Source organism: Neovison vison, chromosome 11, assembly GCF_020171115.1.
Source record: "Neovison vison isolate M4711 chromosome 11, ASM_NN_V1, whole genome shotgun sequence".
NCBI classification, from domain to species: domain Eukaryota; kingdom Metazoa; phylum Chordata; class Mammalia; order Carnivora; family Mustelidae; genus Neogale; species Neogale vison.
In genome coordinates, this window is record NC_058101.1 from 88,302,903 (window position 1) to 88,329,213 (window position 26,311).

Sequence of the window (26,311 nt, forward strand, 5' to 3'; positions counted from 1 at the left end):
TCCTCAGATCACTTGAGAAGCCTTTTCAAAATACACATGCCATTCTGGTCCTGAAGACAGGTCCAATAGTTTGCAATGGGCATGGATGTCAGAGAAAGAAGAAAAGTAAAATATTTCCTTCAGTGATGTTTATCTACAAATGGCCTCCAGACCCAACCATCTCTACACCCTTCCTCCATACAACTGATAAATGGAATCAGTGTACAATGTTCATGTTTATTAGCTTTTGGCATACTAAGAATTACCAACAAATCAATAAAAATGAGTTATATTCATTTTAGTCAATTGTTAATAATCATACTCTTATTTTTAAAAGATTTTTAAGTGATTTCTTATTTTTAAAAGATTTCTTATAAGTCTCTTGCAATTTTTAAACTTAAAAACAGAAAAGATTCCTATAGATTTTTTTTTTAAAGATTTTATTCATTTATTTGACAGAGAGAGATTACAAGTAGGCAGAGAGGCAGGCAGAGAGAGAGAGGAGGAAGCAGGCTCCCTGCTGGGCAGAGAGCCCGATGCGGGACTCGATCCCAGGACCCTGAGATCATGACCTGAGCCGAAGGCAGCGGCTTAACCCACTGAGCCACCCAGGCGCCCGATTCCTATAGATTATTAAAGTCAAAAGAAAAATGTTCTCTTGGGCCTAATGTTCGATTTCACTACCAAAACAATCTCCATTTAATTATCTGAAACAGAAATAACTCATAGCAAATTCTTTAGGGAATATTGAATCCCCAAAATAGTAGAGAACATTTGCTAATTTTTATTAAATGTGTCAATGACTGTTTTTAAAGAGTTACAAAACTCTAGGAGTCCTTTATGACTTATCATATTAGTACATATTGAAAATTATAAACAAAATGTACTTTTAAATTATAAATCCTTTAAAATATGAGCCTCATGTTAAATGTTTGATGTTGACTCTGTGGTTTAAGTTTTGTGTGTTTTAGTTTAATTTTGTTTTTTTAGTATGTGAACTCCATCACAAAGGTTAACTTCTTGAGGATTCACTAAAAAAATTACCAAAAGGTTGACCAAAGTATAAAGTAAGTAATAATATATTATGGCAAACTTTTATGGTATATTAAGATTAATAAATGTACATAAATTATTACAAGTACAAATAAAAATTCCATTTCCATTTTATGGTAAGTAGTATGCAAAACTGAACTATCTCTAAAACAAATTCCAAACAACCCCAGAAAAAAAGCAATAACTTATATAACTGAAAAGATGTGTTCTTTTGTCAAGTTTGCAGCATGAATGAATTTAAACATGATAAAGCAAGCTGTATTTCCAATCAACTTAAAAGCTCTATGAAATTTTATTTTCCTAGAGGTATTTGATCATGAGTGTCAAGTAACTACTTCAAATAACAGGACACTACCATTTTTTCCCCTAGCCTATTTATGTAATAATCCCCATTTCTCAAAGAAGAGGAAAAAGAATTACCACTATAGTTAAAAGAAGGGAGCTAATAAATTCAGAGAAGCCGGAGAGGGGGAGAAAAAACAACCTACAGGTAGTCTGTTTTCAATATTAATTTTTTTCTAATAAGAAAAACATACAAGCCACATATACCAACCCTTCATCCACAGTTACTACTGACTACCACCGACATGCTATCACTATTTAGATTCAGATTTTCCTTCTTCCATTAAGAAAAAAACATAATAAGACGAAGAGAAGTCAATTCAGAAGATGTAAACAGTTCCATAAAATATTCTCAAAAATTTTAATGCATGCTTGTATATATTCTTCTCAAACTTCCTGGTAATAATAATGGTAACCCTAGTTTCTGTAGTGGATTCTGGAAATCAATTTTTCATAAACGGTCAAACAAATATGATTTTTTTCTAGTCTATTCAGAATTTCTTGATGTTTAATTACAGTAACTAAGGAAAATACAATCTCAGTTACATGAATTTTCACATTCTCTGTCTTCTTTTATATATACATACATTCTAACACTAAGTAGAACATAAGTTATGTATTAAAATAGAATACATCTCATTTAGCATGACACTAAACTTTCTGGTAGGCAGAAAGAAAAAAAGAAGATAAAAAAAAGACAAAGAGCTACTTATATTCCTAATAAAAGGAAGCATGGAGCTCATTGGCCTAGAAAAATTTTTATTTTTCATGTTTTAAATACATATTTTTAAATTTATTTTTATTTATTTTCAGCATAACAGTATTCATTATTTTTGCACCACACCCAGTGCTCCATGCAATCCGTGCCCTCTATAATACCCACCACCTGGTTCCCCCAACCTCCCACCACCCCCCGCCACTTCAAAACCCTCAGATTGTTTTTCAGAGTCCATAGTCTCTCATTGTTCACCTCCCCTTCCAATTTCCCCCAACTCCCTTCTCCTCTCTAACTCCCCATGTCCTCCATGATATTTGCTATGCTCCACAAATAAGTGAAACCATATGATAATTGACTCTCTCTGCTTGACTTATTTCACTCAGCATAATCTCTTCCAGGCCCGTCCATGTTGCTACAAAAGTTGGGAAATACGTATTTTAAAAAATATTTCAAACCTTTAAAGTTTTTAATTTGTTTTAATAGCTACTTCATACAAGTTCTACGTTAATTTGATGAATGCAAATACTAATATAAACTTTAGTACGACAAACAAACAAAAAAACACTTTAGTACAACAAACCTTTGACACTACTACACTACTAAATAGTTGTTATAAAATCTTAATTCATGGAAGAGACTGCATCAAAACCAACTAACAAGAGAGATTACATTTATGAAGAATTTGTAAAGAAATCTTAAAAAGGCATTTACTCCTTTCTCTTTATACTTCGTTATCATCCTTTTAATTTTGACAAGTATGTATTATGGAATTTTTAAAAGAAAAAAACTGAGGCTCAGTATACATAGAGTTATGCAAAAAAACAGTGATAATACCTCTTAAGTAGTATTCAAAACTGGTATTATATCAATATATCCATCCTCATTTGCTAACTAAATCATTACTTACATTTAAATTAAAATACAGTTCAGTCTCTTCAGGGAAATTATAACTTGAAAATTATACTTTAAATCCTTAATATTCACAAGCAATCCCAAGAAAATAAAATATTGGGAGAAATATTTGAAGAATACTTTGGGTCAAACAATGGTCACAAGAAAAAAAAATGTGTAGGTGTGTATGTATGTTTGTGTATTTCTCCCCTTTGAATATCTGAAGAATCACTCCTTCAGGAATCTCTCCTAAAACCAAACCAAAACTTTAGATTTCCACAAATATTAAGTACATTGTCCCTTGCACTTTTTTTTTTTTAAAGATTTTATTTATTTACTTGACAGACAGAGATCACAAGTAGGCAGAGAGGCAGAGAGAGAGGAGGAAGCAGGCTCCCTGCTGAGCAGAGAGCCCGATGTGGGGCTCAATCCCAGGACCCTGGGATCATGACCTGAGCCGAAAGCAGAGGCTTAACCCACTGAGCCACCCAGGTGCCCCTCCCTTGCACATTTTATCTTAAATTATATCATCTGATGCTTTACAGTAGTTTATATAAGACAGTAACTCAAATATAAAAATTTAAATATAAAAACCTGTTCAGCTAGCACTTCCAGAGAACCTTTGTTAACAAACCTTGACTCTCTTTCCCCAATTAACCCTGATCATCCTAAACCGTTTCTGGAATTAATTACACCTGTCAGTGTACATTACAGGATTGCCTGTTACCTAAGCATTCCATAACCAAACCTCCACAGTTGTGAAATCACAAAAGGAAGCAAACAAGTAAACACTGAAAAATCAGACTCATGCAAAAACCTATCCCACAAATAACTCTACTGCTCATGACTGTTAATGTTTGGACAATTAGTCTCACTTTGTTCATCAGATGCAGTAAAGCATCCAACAGTATGATGAAAATCTAAAGCAAAGTGATTTAGCAAAATCCTGGAAAAATGCAAAATTTCATGAAGTTGCTAAAAGTGATATTGGATAACTGCTCGAATCACAGGGAAAGCTATCAGTGATAAGTGAAGATAGTGCTGCAAACAAATCTTTGTTTATTACTTAGCATGAAATAAAGTTTTCTGTTTTTACTGAATTTACTTAAAAAGTCAGCTCTTCCTGGTTTTATTTTATTACTCTCAGATGACAAAGTTCTCTTGTACTTCTTTTGCTGTGTTACATTACAATGTGTTAAAATCTGTCCTTATATATGTCCATCCTACTATATCCTCTAACTTACTTCCTTGAGAACAGATGCTGTATCATCTTTATCTCCAGCAACCAGCACAATTCCTAGAATATATTAAATGCTAAAAATACAAAATAAAAACTCAACTGAGAAGTACACTATTTTAAATAAATGAGTTTATAATTAACTCTAGCACCAGAAGTCTAGTCAACAGATTATCTTCAACAACTTTAAACCACCAAAACTGGCTACTTCAGACGGTCTCAATTTTAATTAGATAGTATCCATTTTGCCTATGTTTAAAAATGTGTAAGATCTTTTAAAAATCATACCTTTATACATAAGAAGGCATTTAATAGTGGTCCATAAAGAGTTATTTGAGAATCTGGGGAAAGTTCCATTTCGACATGAAGTTTATCAGGTGGAAGTTCTGAGGGATCGATAGGTGGGCGTGAAGACGTAGAAGGAGAAGAAACAACTCTGTCTGATGTTTTCTGGGATGGCCTTAATACAGATAGCATTGTTTCTTCCATTTCTGATACTGAAAAAAATTAAGGAAAAAAAATTGTGGTGGGGAATTTCTCAAAAGTCCTTTAAGGAATCATTCTCTAAGAAATTCTGTTTTGTAATTTTTCATGAAATCAACAATACAGTATCTATAGTATATAATGAAAACGACCTGCCAGACTAAAGTTAAGAATGTGAAATAAAACAGACTTCATTGAAATATGTGTAGAAATACACAAATCAGATGGCATAGAAACGAAGAAAATTTCCCATTAACATTCTCAAATCACTGTAATATAAATTCAGGTCACAGTCAGGGCTTTATCTATACTTGGGCATTAAAGTACAAAGTAGTTTTCACATAAACAGCTATTCAAATGCAGTGTGACATAATCAAGCTCATAAGACAATAAAAAGCTGAGGAGAAGAAAGTGGAAGCAAAGAAAGAAGAATCTGAGGAGTCTGATGATGACATGGGCTTTGGTCTTTTTGACTAATCTACTTGTATAAGCTGCTCAAGCTCATAAGAAAAATTATGAAAACTATTTGTACATTTAACTCACTAGAAAAATACAAAGAAAATATCACTTGACTCTAATTTCATTTTGGACCCTGGTAATAAGGTACAAAAGCCTCAGGGAAACTGGTATGATACGATAGTTGTGAAAATGCATTAAAAAAACTAACATTTCATGAAGCCAAAAGCTTTAAATATATTTATATCCACATACACTTTATTTGATATTCTAGCTCTTCTGTTTCTAGCTTGGCAGAACTTGAAAAAATTATTTACTTTCTCTGAACACATTTGTTCAAACCTACAATAACAACAATTATCTCACAGAGTTGTAAGGATTAAATGAGATAATGTAAACCAGTAAACAGCCTGGTCTAGTATTTGATACACAGTAAATACTCAATGAAAGTTAGTTTTAATTATGCCAAAAATCCTTAAAAGATTTTTAAATGTTTAAAATTACATCAAATGAATAGATAAATTTCCAAATTAAAAAAATTTATACTTTTAACGGCTATCAATCATAAACCAGATGTTTCAAAGTACAAATCATATAAAAAACACTTACATGATTGTTTTAGTTGCTCGTCTGCTTTTTGTGGATAAATTGGATGCCATGTATAATCAATTGTAAGCATGACACTTGGGACAGTCCAGCATTCAACCCAACCAGCTCTTTGAAGAACAAAAAATAAAATTCTGGTCAGTTATTTAATTCATTTAACTGTGTACAAATACCACTTATAGATAATCAACTTTATCTTTATTTTTTGAAAAAATCAGAAGAATCCACATATAAACACAAATACTTAAATCCACATATAAACACAAATACTTAAATCATTAATTTTATATACTCACTTTTCTTGTGTAATATTCCGCCATTTTGGTTTAACTGTTTTCTGACCACTTTGACACTCAGCAGGAATACCAGTATCATGGGTCATTTTATTTGGGTGGCAATTCTTTACCAACATAAATAATGAATATTTACTGGGGTGGCAATCTGGTAGAAATAAATGAAGATCAACATCTTCTCCCTAAAAAATAATTTATAATAACCCAAAGTAATAAAACAGGTACATAAATATGTTAGGTTCCTATTTACAGGCAAACATGTTAATAATAATCTTGAGAATAAATTCAAAAGAAAATAAATTTCAAAAGGCAGATTTTATAATCAAGTCAGTTAAGTAACTGGGATAAGATTTAACATTGACTGAAACTAAATTCTGCTATTCTTTTTTTTTTCTTTAACTAAATTCTGATTAGAAAGTTAAAAAAAAGTAAGGGAATAAATAGCATAGTTTTCACAAAATAGTAAAAAGATTATCTCTATGGGTATCCATGAGTATTTCACATGTAACTCAGTAAAAAAAAAAAAGAAAAAAAAATTTTAAATCATCTCACTGAGGAATGCCTGGTGGCTCAGTTGGTTAAGCATGTGCCTTCAGCTCAAGTCATGATCTCAAAGTTGTGAGATTGAGCCCTATGTTGGGCTCCACGCTCAGCACAGAGTCTTCTTGAGTTTCTCTCCCCCCTCCGCTCATGCTCTCTCTCTCTCAAATAAATAAAAATCTTTAAAAAATATATAAATAAAACCAAAATCATCTCACTCACAATAAGCTCAGGTGGAATATGTTCTGCATTTTATTAATTTTTTTTTAAAAGATTTAGCTTAGAGACAGAGAGACAGGGGGAAGAGTACAGTGGGAGGAGCAGAGGGAGAGAGAGACTCAAGGAGACTCTGTGCTGAGCATGGAGCCCAATGCAGGGCTGGATCTCACGAACCTGAGATTACAACCTGAGCCTAAACTGACTATACCACCCAGGCACCCCTACTTAATTTTAAAACTAGGATTGTCTTGGATTATCAACTGGCTTTGAAGAATTCTGAATTGATATGTTTTCATTTGGCTTCACTTTTCTCCTTATAGGTCGGTGCCCTAATCTTGTTCATCATGAAGCCTAATTTTTTTTTTTTTTAGATTTGATTATTACAGAATTTTATTTCTGTTTTTATTTACATTTTTAAAAAAAATTTGTATTTAAATTCCAGTTAGTTAACATTCGGTATAATATTAGTTTCAGGAGAATTTAGTGATTCATCACTTCATGTAACACCTGGTACTCAACACAAGTGTCCTTTTTTTTAATTAACATATAATGTATTATTTGCCCCAGGGGTACAGGTCTGTGAATCATCAGACTTACACACTTCACAGCACTCACCAGAGCAGATACCCTCCCCAATGTCCATAACCCAACCACCCTCTCCATACCCCCACTTCCCCGGAACCCTCAGTTTGTTTTGTGAGATTAAGAGTCTCTTATGGTTTGTCTCCCTCCCAATCCCATCTTGTTCCATTTTTTTCCTTCCCTACTCCCCAATCCCCCCGCCTCACTCTGCCTCTCAAATTCCTCATATCAGGGAGATTATATGATAAATGTCTTCTTTTGATTGACTTATTTCACTCAGCAAGTGTCCTTAACCTTAATACCTATCACCCACTTAGCCAATCCCTATCCACCTCCTTTCTAGCAACTCTCAGTTCTCAATAGTTAAGTCTATTTTATGGTTTGCATCTCACATTTTCCCCCCAATGTTCATCTGTTTTCTTAAATTCTACATATGAGTGAAATCATATGGTATTTGTCTTTCTCTGACTTATTTCACTTAGCGTAATACACTCTAGCTCTATCCACTTCATGGCAAATGACAATATCTCATTCTTTTTTAGGGCTGAGTAATATTCCACCATGTATATATACCACACCTCTTTATCCACTTTGATCAGTCAATGGACATTTGGACCCTTTATAATTTGGTTATTGTTGATAATGTTATAAACACTGGGGTGCCATGATTCCTGATTTCTTAACATGTAGCACAGCAGAGTGGTTAAGAGAATGAAGCCCTGACCTATACCACTTGGGTTCAAATTCTAATTCAGCTACTCACCAGTCACATGATAAGTTACATAAACTCAGCTTCTCAGTTTCCTATTTCATAAATGCAGATAACAACTACCTTAAGTAAACTGTTCTGATAATGAAATGAGCTAATACACATAAAGCACTGGAAATTGTATATGTCACACAGAACATGTTTAATAGGTATTAGCAGCTCTTATTGTTGCCATTTTTTACCATCATAACCTCCATCAATACTAATAACTACTTCTGATTGTTCATACCCTAAAATTAGGTATTCCACAAAATTCTGAACTCATTAGAGCTGCCTTTCAGAAAAAGGAAGAGAGGTATTTGTGGCTATCCCTTGAATTCATGTTTATAATTAGTAACAAAATAAAGGAAAGTGTAAAATCTAGTTCATACACTGTAAACATTAGAGCTAGAAGGGGTTTTCAAAAGAACATGTAAGTTAGCCACAAAGGTTAAAAATGAACTGGTTAGGAAAATATTCAGCTCAGGGAATTTTCTTTTTATTGCTCAACTCCTCTAAGGGGGAGTTGAGGAACTACAAAAAACAAACAGCAGCATTTCTGTGACACTGAACCTCATGAACAATGGTGGAGAACTAAAATACTGCAGGATAACAATGGGATAGTGGGAAAAAGTAAAGATAAGCTTTGAGAAATGAAACTTACTAATAAAGAATTCAAACAATTATACATACTCTTAAAGAGAACTTGGTGTTACACGTAGCTGGAACAAAGTCCGTAAAAGGCAAAGAGAAATCAATGTTTAATGTTTCCCCACAGGCTGCCAGATACACTACAAGAAGAGGAAAAAAAGAGAAAATTTATTTTTAACTTCAATAAAACTTTAAATAAAAAGGGTCTATGGACTCTGAAAAACAATCTGAGGGGTTTGAAGTGGCGGGGGGGTGGGAGGTTGGGGTACCAGGTGGTGGGTATTATAGAGGGCACAGCTTGCATGGAGCACTGGGTGTGGTGAAAAAATAATGAATACTGTTTTTCTGAAAATAAATAAATTGGGGGAAAAAAAAATAAAAATTGCTTAAATACATACCTAAGAAAATGAAACATAAAATGCTTAGTCCAATAAAAACTCTGAAGTAATTCCCCAAGAGTATTATAAGACAATGGAAAAAAGATCAATTCTATTATCTATTAAAACATAAAATCAACATCAATTTCCACTGTTGTAATTTCTCTTAATGAACAGAATACTTAATCTAATTTTTAAGTTCTTACCATTTTCCTGTTGTTTAGTGGAACAGTCAATCCAATTGTGTTGATTAGCAGCCCAAATCATTTCAAATTGATGAAACATGATTTTAAAATTCCACGTATATGGCACAAATGAAAAAATGTCTGGCGCACTATCACTAGACCAGTCTTGGATTAAATCTAAAATCATGGGAGTGGAAGACAGAAAGCAAAAGTTAACTGAAATTAAGAAAACAAAATATAAATATTCTAACACCAGTCAAAAATGATTTTTCTTTCCCAACTAAAAAGAACTTTTATACTGAAATACTAAAAGAAGATTAAGATACAGGTGATTTAATAGCAAACCAATGTTTACATACTAATCACAGTTCCAAATAAGAGAAATTTTATGTGTTTTATATACCCATTTATTTTTAATTTTTATACCTATTATTTATTAGAGAAACTTTAGAAGATAAAAGAAAAAAAATATCACTTGATAATCCACTCCCCAAATATCCAGCATTGTGGATATCTTTCCTTCTAGTTTTACTTTCTATGTAGTTTTTTTATACTATTCTAGATGTACATATTTCATATATTGCTTTTTCTCACTGAACTCAAAATTTTTCCATGTTATTTCACAAACATTAACAAAAACTTTAATAAGAGTTCAATAAGGAGATTTGTCAGGATTTACTTAACCATTTAGTAATCTTGGATATTTAGACTCCAAATTTTTGTGTTATATATAATTTTATATATATTTTCATGGAAGATTTTTATATACTCAGGATTACTTTGTCAGTACAGATTTCAGAAGTAGAATGGCTAGGTCAAAGTCTATAAAGTTTTTCAAAGCTACTATAAATTACAGAATTGCTTTCTAAGAATAGTGAAACCATTTATACTCCTACCAGAAATACATGCTTGACTTACCTATTTCATTGTACCTTCTCCTGTATTATACTTCCTTCTACCTTTCCCTCCCCATCCCTTGTCCCTCCCTCTTTCTCTTTCTCTCTGGGAGAGTGAAAGGATGTAGCTTGGGAATTAACTGATCACTAAGAACTGTTAACTCATTTTAGCTGAACTTCCTAACTACAAGTAGGGTTCAGCATTTTTTCATGTTGTTTTACTGACTAAATAAATACCTACAGAGTGTGTTCTGTGTGCCAGACTCTGTTCTAGACTCTGGGAATATAATGGTGAACACAAATGTGGCCCTGTTAGTATTTACAATCAATAATCTCTGATTTCTGATTTGTTGTACTGCCAGTTTGTACGGTTTTAAGTCTTGCAGTTTAAAATTATTCATTTACTTAGTCTGCCTATCCTCTGGTACCTTTTTTTTTTTAATCCCAATAGGCAAAAACTCTTTATATAAAAATATTAGCACTGGGTGGCTCAGTTGGTTGGACGACTGCCTTCGGCTCAGGGCGTGATCCTGGAGTCCCGGGATCGAGTCCCACATCAGGCTCCCAGCTCCATGGGGAGTCTGCTTCGCTCTCTGACCTTCTCCTCGCTCATGCTCTCTCTCACTGTCTCTCTCTCTCAAATAAATAAATAAAATCTTTAAAAAAAAATATTAGCACTAATCTAAAACAGTGGTTTTACTTTTTCTTCAGGCATTCATGTCACTTATATGCCTATACTCCCAGCAGTCATATCTTTCAGTACATGGTCTCCTCCTTAAGGTGTTAAGCTCATCTCTATATACCCATACTATATAACAGTGCTATGCATATAAAATTAGAACTTTGTATATATGAGACAGAAAAATGACCAGAAACAGTATTTAGCACAGTTTGACAGCAGACAGTACTGGGTTTAAATTCTGTCTTTACCATTTTACTAGCAATATAATCTTAAGTGAATAACACAAATGCTATTGGTTTTCTCTTTTACAAAATGAGGACAACTTCACAGACTTATGGTAAGAACTGAAATTACATGTGTCAAGTTTTAGCACAGTAACTGCCACAGGGTAAGCATTCTATGTACGGAAGCATTTATTATTAAAGATATTCCAAAGAAAATAATAGGCAAAAATAATTAAATATTTGAAGTAGTTTCTTTGGATTTTAAATGAGGTCTTTAAACTGAAAGATATTACATTCAATAATGAAATCAGAAGTCAAATTTATCTTACATAATATATGAACTCATTTAAAATTTAGCTGCAATGTACAAAAGCTTATGCACATTAAAAATCCCTTTCTTAATAAAGTGGCAAAATAATAAATTAAATATCAAATATCAGTAATTTAAATATAAATAAGATGCAGAATTTTATATCAATCAATTGAATATGGTAATTAACCTGTTCTGTGAATAAAGGAAAACTCCACTTGACAATTTCAAGTGTTTATTTCACTGAACAAGCAATCATGTGGTTCATCATACTGTACAGGATCTATGCTTACTATAAACTTTTAATTTCCCATGCCACCCTATCTAACAACTTTCTAACTTTCTTACTTAATTCTTTAGCACAATGGCTAGCAAAGGAGAGATAACCAAAAGTTCTCTCTGGAATTAATTCTCTGGAATTAACCAACTCTACAGTATAAACTTATGATTAGTCAAGTTGATTTTCTCACTTTTCTTCTTCACCAACATTTTTAGTTCTGCACTTTTACTCAAACTATCTAAAATAAGTATGCTCTTTAGTATCCTCTCTGCTAAAGGAAAACTTGTAAATATCTTAAATATCTCCTCCACTTATTAGCCTCATTGAGTCTGACCAAGTCACTGATTGTTTCCCTGCTTCAATTCCTCTCGTTAAGTCAAGGACAAGAGTAACAGCTATCTCTTTTCAGAGTCATGAAGATAATATAAATGAACATGCTTTAGAATGTTCTATGGAGACAAACTATGCAAATTATCAGTTAATATTACTGAGTTCATTACACAAAGATCATTTCAGATGTTACGGTCTTCCCCTTACCTTCTCTGATTGCTAAGGTCATAGCCATTTCTTCTGCATTCATGTCTTATGTGCGTTCGTTATTTTCAGTTCATGCTAGCAAAATATATACACTGTTTTGTATTGCTTAATTTTCTGAGTATAGTACACATGCCAATAAACTTGGGACTGATAAATAATATAAAACAAGAAATGCCAATAAACTGACATGCCCATAAATTCTCTGTGGGCTGAGATCATGGTTTAAATTTGTTTTTTTTTTTTTTATTTTTATTTTTTTATTTATTTGAGAGAGAGAGACAGTGAGAGAGCACGAGGGAGGAGAAGGTCAGAGAGCGAAGCAGACTCCCCATGGAGCTGGGAGCCCGATGCGGGACTCGATCCCAGGACTCCAGGATCACGCCCCGAGCCGAAGGCAGGGTTTAAATTTGTTTTGAACCATTATTAGTAAGAGACTTTAAACTTACATTGGTTCCATTTATCTACTTATATTTCTAGTTAAAAGACTGAGATATTGGGGCGCCTGGGTGGCTCAGTGTGTTAATAAGCCTCTGCCTTCAGCTCAGGTCATGATCCCAAGGTCCTGGGATGGAGCCCAGCATTGGGCTCTGCTCAGCAGGGAGCCATTTTTCCCCACCTCGCTCTCTGCCTGCCTCTCTGCTTACTTGTGATCTCTGTCAAATAAATAAGTAATATCTTTAAAAAAAAAAAAAAAGATTGAGATATAATTGCTAGTAAACACAAATTCAAATAATCCATGAATCATCTTAGGAAACCAATGTAATTTTATAAGGTTATTAGCTTATTTCTATTTTAACAAGTCTTACTTGTTTTTCCTTCCATATTTTATTTGAATTTTCAAAATATTCTGCAGTATAGTTTCATTACCACTTTATACAATATCATTACTGATAAATATTTTAAAATATGGTAAAATATTTTTACTAGCCTCAACAACTATATTTAGTATGTATTTCTTTTTAAACCAAAAGTTGGTTTATGTATGTATGTTCCATACATACATCTCATTAGCAGATGGTCTTATCAAATAATTTCAAAAAGGAAGCAGTTATTTCATGACTGCCTTACCCATTTAGACAACAAATTTTTTAAAGTTATTAAGTTGTGATGAGCACTGGGTGTTGTATGGATGTGCTGAATCACTATATTTTGTGCCTGAAACTGATATTACACTGTATGTTAACTAAATGGAATTTAAATAAAAAACTTTTTTAAAAAGTTATTAAGTTGGTAATCTAAATATTTACCTGGATAAAACTCATGTACACCTCACTTTATAATTATGTTGGTAGGCAAATACCTCATAAAATATCAGTCAGTTGTACTGGAACTTTGTAATACTGTTAACCATTGTCTTCTCCTCCTCCTTATCAGAGTAAATCTAAATCAATTTCGATATTAGAGAAGAGACTTCACTTCTGCCTCTGTCTTACATCCTTTATTCCTGAGATTCTTTTTTATATTTATCATGAAGTTCTCTTTGCCCCACACTAAAATCTGTTAAGAATAACTTTATCGGGACACCTGGGTAGCTCAGTTGGTTAAGCGTCTACCTGCCTTTGGCTCAGGTCATGAGCCCAGGGTCCTAGAATTGAGCTCTGCATTGGGCTCTTTGCTCAGTGGGGAGTCTGCTTCTCCCTCTGCCTACTGCTCCCCCGCTTGTGCTCTCTCTCTCTCTCTCTCTCTCTGTCAAAAAAATAAATTAAAAAAATAACAACTTTATGTAATAATTGGCATAAGAATGGCTACTGAGGAATATTAGGCATGCCCTTACACCAAATTAGGCCATTTGCTTTCTGCAGAACTCTTGTCAGTGGGGAAACAGAAAACTGAGAACAGAGAAAAGCAATTCAAACACTATGACCAAGTATGTTCACCACCAGGCTAAACATGTTACTCTCTAATAGTCATCCTTTTTAAAGAATAAGTAAGGTTTTAAAGGATTATAAAAAGCAATAGAAAAAATATGAATAAAAGTTACAGCTGTAAAATCTGGGATATGAGAACTTAAGTTTTGTATCTTTCAATTTTCTTTAGATTTCTCCAAATAAATTTTAGGGGGAAAAAAAGTGAACTGCAGTATGTATAGACTTAAAGGTTAGAAATAAAGAAAATAATTCAGGAAAAAAAATACTAAGATTTTATTTATTTATTGGAGAGAGAGAGTGGCGAGCAAGCGAGGTAGCAAGCACAGGGCAGGGAGGGGAGAGGGGAAAAGGGTCAGAGAGAGAAGTAGACTCCCCACTGAGCAGGGAACCCAATGTGGGGCTGAGATCATGACCTGAGCCAAAGGCAGACGCTTAACTGACTAAGTCACCCAGGTACCGAAATTAATTTAAGGAAAACATGGTTGTAACAGAAAATGTGTACTTGTCTATTTGAAAGTGACTAGTACAATGCTCAGTCTAAATTAAAGTGTTACTACAAAGTTAAAAATTTTAAATCTTGAGGAAGTATCTACTCCAACTATTCTTAGCACTGCTAAAGTCTAAGAATGTGAAATGTCTGGAATAAAAACAATGTGAAGGATTAAATGCTTGAAAATAGGAACCTATTTTAAAAGGTTAGCAAAGTTATAAAATACAAAACCTTAAGTGAGAGAGAAATGGCTACTGTCGAAGAAACTAAATATAACAGATTCTTGAGCCAGACGACTTGGGTTGGAACACTAGCTCGACAAACTTACTAGTTGTGTGACCCTGGACAAACTGCTTGACCACTCTGTAACTTACTTTCCTCATCTGTAAAACAAGGATAACAATAATATCGATCTCAGGAATTATTATAAGGATTCAACAATTCAATATGTGCAAATTGCTTAGAACAGAGACAGACACATAATACACACTGTGAATTTTAGCTATTTTTTTTAAATAAATTGAGCAGTACTTATTCAATGTTCAGCTTCACTGACAAAAGTTCAACTTGCCAGGGATTTTGTTACAAATTCTAATACTGGGACCCTGACTCAAGCCTTGAGAATTATATAACTTCAAGAATTTAGAAGCTTTCTATCTAGTTCCCACAATAAAGTTCCCAATCAAACTAGAAAACAAGTATAAAACACTTATGATTGAACATATTGTAGTAATGGCATTATACAATGCCCAAACTCTAACAATAGCAAAATTATGGTAGAAATTATTATCTCTATTTCACAGATAAGGAAACAGAAGGTAAAATAATTAAATAATTTGGCCAACATCATATTGCTAGTAAGTAACGTAAGGGCAGGACTATCTATGTATACCTACCACCATAGCACCAAATATCTAATAGTACTCAGCACAGATCCGATGTTTGTAAATGACCGGTGGGTACAGGGAAGGATGGAGGGATGGATGGATGGATGGATAGATGGATAAATGTAGCAATCAGTAAACCAAATATTAGGTGCTCTGGGATAGCCACTGACCCTGGAAAATTAGCCCAACTCTGTTAAACTAAACTTTCTAAGGGAAGGTTCTATAAAGGCAACTTATTTTTATGTAGTCATATATATGTTATCAGAGACCAAGACTACATGCTCCTAAACCCATGAAATATGAGTAGCTATCGTAATATGCTTCAAGAAATAAAGGAATTTTTTCCAACTAATGATAACATCAACTCAATATCCATGCCAATGGAAAGAAGTAGGAGTTCCAAATACAAAAATAACATACCCTCGTGTACTGTTGGTGGGAATGTAAACTGGTACAGCCACTATGGAAAACTGTATGGAGGTTCCTCAAAAACTTAAAACAGAAATACCATATGACCCAATAATTCCGCTACTGGGTATTACTCAAAGAAAATGAAAACACTAATTCGAAAAACTGTATGCACCCATTTATTGCAACATTACTTACAACAGACAAGATATGGAAGCAAATTAAATGTCAACAATAGATGAATAAAAAAGATGTGGTGTGTGTTGATGTATAGACACACACACACACACACACATAAGAATATTAAATTGCCATAAAAAGGAATAAAATTTTGCCATGTGCAACAACATTTCACTTACATGTGAAATCTAACAAACAATACAAACAAAAAGCAGAAAAAGACCCATAAATATAGAGAAAACACACTGTTGGTGCTCAGAGGGGAAGAAGGTAAAGAGATGAGAAAAATAGGTAAAGAGGAGGGGGAGGTAGAGGCTTCCAGTTACAAACTGAGGAAGTCTCTGGAATGAAAGGCATGGCATAAGGAACATAGTGGTGTTGTAGTAGTACTGTATGGTGACAGATGGTAGCTATACTTGTGGTGAGCACAGAGTTGTTGAATCACTATGCTATATAACCAAAACTAATGTAACGTGTCAACTATACTTCAATAAAATAAAAAAACAACATATTTGGCTATTTGAATATACTGTTTGTGGATTACATAATTGAAACAAAATAATGAAACTATGCTGATGCCTAATTCAGGCAAAGAAAGAAACTGATTCATCCTCCCCAAATTATCCCCTACTACGATGACACAAAGCACCAGCCTAAGATGAATTCTTTCATTTTTTTGTAAGCCCAATTTGGGGTTGATATTTCCCTTGTTTGCGGTAAAAGAGAAACAAAATACTTGTATTTATATATTCCCTTTTATATTCTTAGCCCAATAAGAAGTGTAAAAAAAAAGTATGAACACTACCAGAAAATCCCCATGTTGAACCTAAAGGCAAAACATACTGAATGTAAACAAGTTCACTGTGATAAATCTCATTATATTTACATTTATTAGAAAATTACCAGTAAAGAAGTTCTTCTGTGCAAAGATAAAGTGGTAGGTGGCTTTATAAACCTCTAATTCACACTGCCAAGTCTGCGGCATGTTCCATATTCGGGGATAACTGGCATTGATGTGGAACTGCAAATGAAACGTTAAATAAAAATGTTAGAGCTTAAAATGTGACACTGTGTGAAGAACATCAGAAATAAATTCACACATGCACTAATAAGAGTAATTAAAACTCATTTTCCCACTGAGCTGAACAGAGATCCCTTTAAGATTCTAATATTACTGAGGCTAAAGGTCAGTATCTATGGTTATATCCAGCTCCTTGAAAGAGTAAGCCATGAAAACTTTAAGAACAACAAAGTAGACTACAGTTTTGATACTATACTTTAGCTAAACTAACACAGTAGCAACCAATGTCCTTAATTCCTCTTTAAACCTAATCTGTTATGTGAGAGGTTTGGCCACTAGTGCCTTCCAGGTTTCCATCTGGCAGTTTGATAGGGAGCTTCATCATGTATTTAAGATGTTTTATCATGTATTCCATCTGCCAAAGTTCGGAGATTCTGCTAAAGGCAAGATCTGCCTAACCAGGAATAGCATTATTGCCAAGCACCATTTATAAGCAATAGCTCAGGAATTCGTTAAAATGCTAGATATGCCAGTTTAATATACATTTATAGTTTTCAATATATTCTTTTATTTTAATTTTAATTTTTTAAAGATTTTATTTATTTATTTGACAGACAGAAATCACAAGTAGGCAGAGAGAAAGGAAGGGAAGCAGGCTGCCTGCTGAGCAAAGAGCCCAATGTGGGGCTCAATCCCAGGACCATGGGATCATGACCTGAGCTGAAGGCAGAGGCTTTAACCCACTGAGCCACCCAGGTGCCCCAGTATTCAATATATTCTTGGTAATTACAAGTTTCTCCTCTTAATTTACATTTATAAGTGTAAAAATGCTTTTTTTACACAATTAAGACCTAATATAAGAGAATCTTATAAAAGAATCCTTTCTGAATATTAGCCATTCTACATAGTGGCTTTTGTTATTATTGTTAATGTTGTCTTCCCTGATGGAGAATAATCCACCTGATAATGAAATGAGGCCCCAACCTGCCATTTAATCATAAGTACTTCCATATTTTTTCTAATATGGAGCAATCTGCAGTATCAATAAGATTTTATTCTTTTTACCTCATTCATCAAGTAAAAAGGAAAATGACTTATTAAGCCATGAGCAGGAATCCAATGGGGCCAGAAACATATAGGGAAAAATTATCTCATTTATAACACAGGAATCAGTCTAAACATAAAATAAAATTTAAAAATATTCTTGGGCGCCTGCATGGCTCAGTGGGTTAAGCCTCTGCCTAAGGCTCAGGTCATGATCTCAGGATCCTAGATCAAGTCCCACATTGGGCTCTCTGTTCAGGAGGGAGCCTGCTTCCCTCTCTCTCTCTCTACTTGCCTTTCTGCCTACTTGTGATCTCTCTCTCTGTCAAATAAATAAATAAAATCTTTAATCATCATCATCATCATCATCTAACAATTTTTCATATTTTTAAAGATCAAAAACCACGCTAGCACAGCCTTATATTCACTTTGCCCATAACCAGAAGCAGAGCAAAAAAGATGCCAGAGTCCACAGCACTGGGAATCTACTCCTCTTTCCAAAAATAACACCAAAAGCACCTGGTAGTTCTTGAATGAGAAGATTAACTATTTAATAACTTCCTGGTCATTAAAATTTTATATTAAAAAATTAAAACCAAATTCAGATTTTATGTATGTAAACAATATCATCATATACTCTAGACTTACTGCTAACATTTCTGCTTCTAAAAGGGTCCGATATTGCATGCTGGTGGTAGCATCAACATGTAAGAGCTGTCCTTTAATAGCAGGAGTATAACCTAGTAAATGAAAACACAAAAATTAAGAACCTAAAAAGATATATATAGGACTAAAAACTTTGTACTGGAAACAACTTCCATCACCACCCAAAGAAGGCATCTCTGAAAAATGGTGATCAGAAACTACACAAATACATCCCAGTCATGGGGAACTTGCTATCTAATATGTGACCTTTCTCATTTCGGACAACTCTAAAGGAATAAAGTTCCATCTTCACAAAATGTCCTCCTGATTTTGCTTGCCAGTATAAAACTGTTAAGTCCATCCTCTAAATGACAGTTTTCAACTATTGAAGATAGCTCCCATGTCTCTTCTTTTCCTACTGACTCAAGGAAAGTTGTTTTAATCATTTTCCTTATATGGAAAGTGGTCCATATATAATGATAGGTTCTAAATAATGGCTATTCCTTATGTAATTAATGACAGTTAGCAAACAAAATAGCTCCATGCTGAACAAAAGAAGAAAACTGCAAAGTATTTCACTTATTTTCTTGAAGGGCTGCCCCTCTATAAACACTAATGCTACTATGGTCATTAGTATATAGCTAGTTCAGCATGCATCCTGTTCTGGGCATTTTTTTTCAAGTACCTAAATCTCTGAAAAAAGTTTTAAATGTGTTTGAACTATATTTTGCTAATATCTATGACTTCATCTGTTTCCCCTCAGACAGTAATCTTAAAAGCCACCTAACCTTTCCCAAGAACCTGACTGGACTTTCCTTAGACCTGTAACTCACTTGGAGTTCCACAACCAGTGTGCTGTGGCACCGACCATGAATTCATAATAAGTATGCTCGAGATAGCGATTCCCTCTGCCCTTAGTGGCTCCCTTACCCCAGGTGTACCCATAACTGCACAAAAGAAAGGTGAACAAATATTTCCTACGTGGAATATCAGTTTAAAAATGGTAGAAGCACTCCCTTAATTGAATCATTCTCAATTTTATGCAACCCCCCGCAACTGTCTTTTTCCTCCTGCTGTGTCTCTGTAAGGCTACCCTAAAAGATGTTCTTTACAACTTACTAATCTGAACCACCCAGTCCTAGAGAATCTCAAGCATCTGCTTCAAGACTTAGTATGACCATTCTTCTACAACAAGCAAAGGTAAGGTTTAAATCTTCACTGAAAGAGCCTCAAAGGTACAGGGAAAAGATACTCTATGCCATTCTCAGTCACTGTTTCACAACTGATTATCTAAGTAGATAGACCCAACTCCTACCTTTTTATACAAGCTAATGAATACAGTTAACCCACTAGTTTCTCTCTTCTTATACCAGGAAAAAAAAAAAAAAGGTGACACAAACAAGTAAAGAGAGTCAAGCATGATATAAAAACTACTCGATTTATACTCAGCCATAGTAACACTGTTGGTTAATGACTTAAAAATATGGGTAAGTTGCTATTCTCTGTACTCTCAAGAAGTGAATCAATAAAGTAGAATTTCACTTTAATTATTCTCAATTACAAATACACTAAGAGGATAGGAAGAAGGAAAATGAAAAAGGTTATATAATATTTTGATAAATTTAACAAAAGGTATTTAATCACATTATTGATTAACTTGTATGAGTCCCAATTTCAAATGTATGATAAATTTAGATTAGCTTGGATAAAACTATAGCAGAGTATTATTTAGTATTTTAAATATGAAATGTTCTGTTTTCTTAAAGCTATATTTTTCAAAGTACCAGGCTTACTCCCTAACAAAATCTATTAACAATAAAACCTTAAAACAAAGCCTTTCAGTCATTCTATCACATACTGCCCATATACCATGTTCCAGGTACTGGGTTCAGCACCAAGTTTATATCAGTTAAAAAAAAAACAAAAAAACAGCACCTGGTCTTACAGAGCAACAGACAAATAGGAAAAATACATTTTAAACAGGTTATCCTCAGTCTCACAAAGAATAAATATAGGGGATGATGAAAGCGTAAGACCTAACTTGATTTAAAAATTTTCCATTCTCTGCAGGTATACAAATAATTTGATTATGTAATTAATATGTACTATCAAGTAAATATAATAAAAGGCTGAAAAAGAAAATCCCATTAATTTTAGTCTCAATGAGATAGCAAACTATTATTTATAATCATTCCCCATTAATCATTTAAAATAGGAAAGTTCTCATTGCAGCTTACCATTTTCCTCAACTGTCATTGGAATATTAATTTCTAAATATGAGCCAGCTCCTACATTTACATGTACAGCATTTGTTTCCTATCAAAAGAAAAAAATTTAACCATATAAAACAATTACTTTCTCACTATTTAATCATACTCCCATCTTTACTTTTCAGTTATTATCACAGATAAAATATCATTAATGATATGAAATGGGTAATAAAAGTTTCTAAGAACAAAAGTTCAAAGTTTTAGTAAAAATACACTAAAACAATTTGGCCAGATATAAAGAAGAAAATGAACCATATTATAGAATTAAGATTTATTATTAACTTTTCCTACTTTTGGTACTTAATGAAAGCAACATAAATACAATTATTATGGGGGGAGGGTGACAGGAAGCTCATAGAAATGAATCTAAGTATAGAACTAGTTACCAGAAAAATACCCTGGAAAATAATATTCAAATTTTAAACACTGTTTCCTACTATATTATTTCAATAATTACCCTGTTTTTGGTAAACAGCAAATCAATTGTAGCATCTGCAATAATATTCATTCGCAGTTCAAAAGCAAGGATCTGTCGCGGTCTCCCAGGCTGTGCAATTTCAGAAACTTTCAGAACTTGATAATCAGGTGGGAAGAAAAACTTCCACAGACAGTCTCTATATAAGGAGGTATAAAGAATAACTTGTTACTCAAAATTATATCTATAAGGGAGCAAAATCAGTATTCTAACTTTCTACTATCACTGCTATCTCATTTAACAATTGGACATGAAATAGAAGAAAAGAAAACTAAGTCACAAAATAACACCTACACTAATTTCCTTTCAGTAAAATGAAAGACCCTTTTCTCCAATGTTTTATACTTCCAAAGATCAATAAGCTTTGAGTATTTTTTTAAAGATTTATTTATTGGGGTGCCTGGGTGGCTCAGTGGGTTAAGCCGCTGCCTTCGGCTCAGATCATGATCTCAGGGTCCTGGGATCAAGTCCTGCATCGGGCTCTCTGCTCGGCAGGGAGCTTGCTTCCCTTCCTCTCTCTCTGCCTGCCTCTCTGTCTACTTGTGATCTCCGTCTGTCAAATAAATAAATAAATAAAATCTAAAAAATATATAAATATTTATTTATTTATTTGAGAGAGAAGCATGTGCAGGTGCGCACACACGTGCACAAGAGTTGGAAGGGGCAGAGGGAGAGAATCTTCACACAGACTCCCTCACTGAGCACAGAACCCAATGCAGGGCTCAATCTCACAACCCATTAGATCATGACCTGAGCCAAAACCAAGAGTCCCAACACTTAATCAACTGAGCCATCCAGGTACCCCAATAAGCTTTGAGTATATAATACACTATTGTCAAACAAGATACAGGTAAGAACAAATCTGCACTGTTCAAGCATACTGTGAGAAATTGAAGACTTTCTACAAGCATATCAAGAGTTAAAGAAAGAACTAAAGGAGGATGGTTTAATTAGAATCATTCTGCTATGGATGAATTATTTAGCCTTTCTGAAGACACCTGACCTGCTTTCTCATCTGAAAAATAGGAATAACACAACTTGCCTCATAGAATCTGAGGATTAAATGACAACCTATATGGAAAAGACTTGACAGTACATGATGCTTGAAAAAATGGTTATTATTTCTTTAATTTTTATAATCATTATTATTTTTAGAGAAGCGGGGGGCAAAGGGAGAGGAAAAGAGAGAATCTTTTTTTTTTTTTTAAAGACTTTATTTATTTGTCAGAGAGAGAGGGAGAGAGAGCGAGCATAGGCAGACAGAATGGCTGGCAGAGGCAGAGGGAGAAGCAGGCTCCCTGCCAAGCAAGGAGCCCGATGTGGGACTCGATCCCAGGACGCCGGGATCATGACCTGAGCCGAAGGCAGCCGCTTAACCAACTGAGCCACCCAGGCGTCCCGAAAAGAGAGAATCTTAAGCAGACTCCACACCTAGGTTGGAGGCTGAAGCAGGGCTTACTTAATCTCATAACCCTGAGATCATGACCTGAGCTAAAATCAAAAGGCAATGCTTAACCAGGTTCCCCTTACAATCATTATTTTTAATCAATAATCTATCAATAAGAATCTAAAGTTCAGTAGATCTCTAAAAAGTAAAGAAGCTAAGATACATTTGCCTCCCCTCATCATTCTCACAAAGATGAAAGAACCCAAGGACTTTCCATTTCAGAGTCAAAATTAATGTAATGTTATTCATACATTCAGAGACGGTGACAGTTTACAGCTTTTAAAAAGCAAGGGTTGAAAAAGTAACAAAAAATGCTACTTGGAATAAATAAGGTAGGGAAAAATTAGATGAATAGAACAAAAGGTAAAAACTGACCCATTATAGCCTATAACTTGCCATCAAGTTAGTGTATATGAACGAAAATGTTCTGCAAATGTTCTAGTTATAACATATAAAACATGAAACTAAGACTATTAAAGATTTAAAAAATCCAATATGATCATTGAATGAAAATGAAAATCCACTGTTCGGTGGATAGCATGATATAATGAAAAGAGACGTGGACTTGAAAGGCTGGTCTGAATGTTAGCTCTAGATGCTACAGCATTATTATCTTGCCTAAATACTGAATCACCTTTTTCTCACAGTTGTAATAAGCTTACCATATCTGCCCTACATATCTCACTGGGTTATGAGAATCAAGTGTGAGAATATAAACAAAAGCATTTATGTGGAAGCATTAAGAGGCAAGACAATGTTGAAAATGTTTGCATTATTGTTAACGATCACCTATCTAAGGATTAACTACAAATCTCATAACGTTTGTATTTCAACTCTGACATGAAAACTCTCAGAAAGAAAATATCATGAAGAAAAAGCTGAATATCATAAGGATTCAGAAAAATCATGTAAAGGTGGTAGAATGAAATCAAAATCCAGAAGCTAACAAGATCAAAATCTCTTTGAAGAGATCAAAATCTTGTCACAAAACTGAATGAACTAGCCAATAGCAAAACAGTTGAGATTTCTTCCTAAATTTCTTACATCTTAGTGGATGCTAAGAAAACTGACCTTACAATTCATTTCTGATTACAATTCATATTTGTATAGAAATGCAAAGTGGTGGAGAAGAAAGGAAATGGATACAAAAGAGGAAATGCATTGTTTGTACATGTTAAGTAAGAAGTATCGTTAATAAACTAAAAGCATGTGAAAGTAAGTTTTTCAGGGCACCTAGGTGGCTCAGTTGGTTAAGCGTCTACCTTTGGTGCAGGTCATGATCTCAGAGTCCTGGGATCGAAAGCCTGGCATTGGGCTCCCTGCTCAGTAGGGAGTCTGCTTTACCCTCTCCTTCTCCCCACCGTCCCACTTGCGCTCTCCCTCTCCCTCAAATAAATAAAATTAAAAAAAAAAAAAAAAAGAAGTTTTTCTTTTATCTCCTCTTTCTTTCAAATAAACCTGAATGAATGGTTTTAAGTCCAGGTTAAGAAAGATATTGCTGTTCTCTTCTGACAGTGGCAAGATCTACTGAAAAGAGTCGATAAAACAAAATTTTCTTTTTTTCTTTTTTCATTTCTCCACATAATACAAATATCACTTCAGAAGTGAATATGGCTATTTAGTAAAAGAATTTTAGTTTGGACTTTTATGTAAATATATCCTAATTTTTTTTAATGTAACAAAATGAAATACAGTTTAAAAATAATCATACTTTATTCAAGTCTTAGAAATGCAAGTATTTTATGTGTCTGTGTTGAAGCTTTTTTAAAATATTTTCCTTTCAAATATAATAATGTATAAATATAACTGTTATGTAATAGGATGTAAAAACCCTCATTTTCAACAATTCCAACACAGTATGGCTTACTATAGGAAAAATTTTATCATAAAAGGAAAATTTAAATCCAGTAATTTGGAAAGCATTTGTTTCCTAACCTGAAATTTTAAGCTGTTCACTTCCAAGTCTAATAAATAACCTAATCCAGAACTCAACAAAGTAATGTATTAGCATATTGCAGAAGTTTTCAAATGACAAACTTACTTACTCATTTATCATACAATTGTTAAGTAGCTACACTTGATGGGACAGGTATTTCTATATACTAGAGATACAAAGGTTAACATGCGACTTAACAAAGTATGTATTTCTTCTAACAAGCTAAGTTGAAAGCACTTTTTAAAACAAGTATAAAAAGAGTCAGTATATCAAGTCAGTATCAGCACTCTTCATTAGTCCATCAACAGCCCAACAATATCTACTTCAGTGAATGGTTTGGCTTGTATTTCTCCATTTAAGCTTGTTTATGAACAGAAAAACTAAACTGATTTTTGGCAATGTCTATTTACATAAAAATTTATATGTTCCCTCATAATTAGTGGTAAATGTCCCCTTCTTTGCTTAAAACTCTTTAGTAAGTAGAAACGTGGTCAGAATGTATTTTTTTTTAAAGATTTTATTTATTTATTTGACAGAGAGAGATCACAAGTAGGCAGAGAGGCAGGCAGAGAGAGAGGCAGGGAAGCAGGCTCCCTGCTGAGCAGAGAGCCCCATGCGGGACTCGATCCCAGGACCCTGACATCATGACCTGAGCCGAAGGCAGTGGCTTAACACACTGAGCCACCCAGGCGCCCCAGTCAGAATGTATTAAAATAAGAATTACTTCAAAATTAACAGAACGACTAAAAAATTAAAAACAAAAAAAACCTTTCAGACACTGTCCATGACCCCAGTATAAAATCTTTCTTAACTACCTCCAAGTCTCCTAACAACCTGTAGAAACTATAAGACAAATCTCCATTGTCATCATGCATTTGTAGAACTCTTCCTTTTTCTCAATTATTTGTCCTCCTCTTCCTTCATTGGCTAACTCCTACTTAAGTGTCAAAATTCAACTTACATGTTACCTCTACTAAAAAGCCTTCCCCAATTCTTCTCTGATGAGTTATATATCTATTATAAAAGAATTGTGTCCCCCTAAAAATTCATACATTGAAGTCCTAACCTTGAGTACCTGAGAATTTGATGTTTGGAAATAGGATATTTAGAGAGATGATTAAATGAAAATGCAGTCATTAGGGTGTGCCCTAATCCAATATAACCAGTGCTCTTCTAAGACAAGGAAATGTGGACACAGAGACCTACAAGACACACAAAAGGCAAGACCACGGGAAGACCAGAGAAAAGATGACCATCTATAAGCCAAGAAGAGAAGCCTTGAATACACCCTTTCTTCACAGCCCTCAGAAGGAACCAAACCTACCAACACCTTGATCACAGAATTCTAACC

The 26,311-nt window shown here is 34.0% G+C and overlaps 1 protein-coding gene across 9 annotated transcripts in view; it reads right to left on the reverse strand.

Annotated features, from left to right (window-relative positions):
• Positions 1 to 26,311, reverse strand: part of KIAA1109 (KIAA1109 ortholog) — a 214,429-nt gene that overhangs the window by 144,213 nt on the left and 43,905 nt on the right. For all 9 annotated transcript variants that reach the window (XM_044224067.1, XM_044224069.1, XM_044224068.1 and 6 more), the window contains 9 exons: positions 21,560 to 21,716; positions 21,070 to 21,148; positions 18,836 to 18,927; positions 17,026 to 17,143; positions 9,382 to 9,537; positions 8,841 to 8,938; positions 6,062 to 6,240; positions 5,769 to 5,875; positions 4,509 to 4,717 (listed from right to left, as the gene is read on the reverse strand). In XM_044224067.1, coding sequence (XP_044080002.1) covers positions 4,509 to 4,717; positions 5,769 to 5,875; positions 6,062 to 6,240; positions 8,841 to 8,938; positions 9,382 to 9,537; positions 17,026 to 17,143; positions 18,836 to 18,927; positions 21,070 to 21,148; positions 21,560 to 21,716 — 1,195 coding nt within the window. The remainder of the gene's footprint in view (positions 1 to 4,508; positions 4,718 to 5,768; positions 5,876 to 6,061; positions 6,241 to 8,840; positions 8,939 to 9,381; positions 9,538 to 17,025; positions 17,144 to 18,835; positions 18,928 to 21,069; positions 21,149 to 21,559; positions 21,717 to 26,311) is intronic.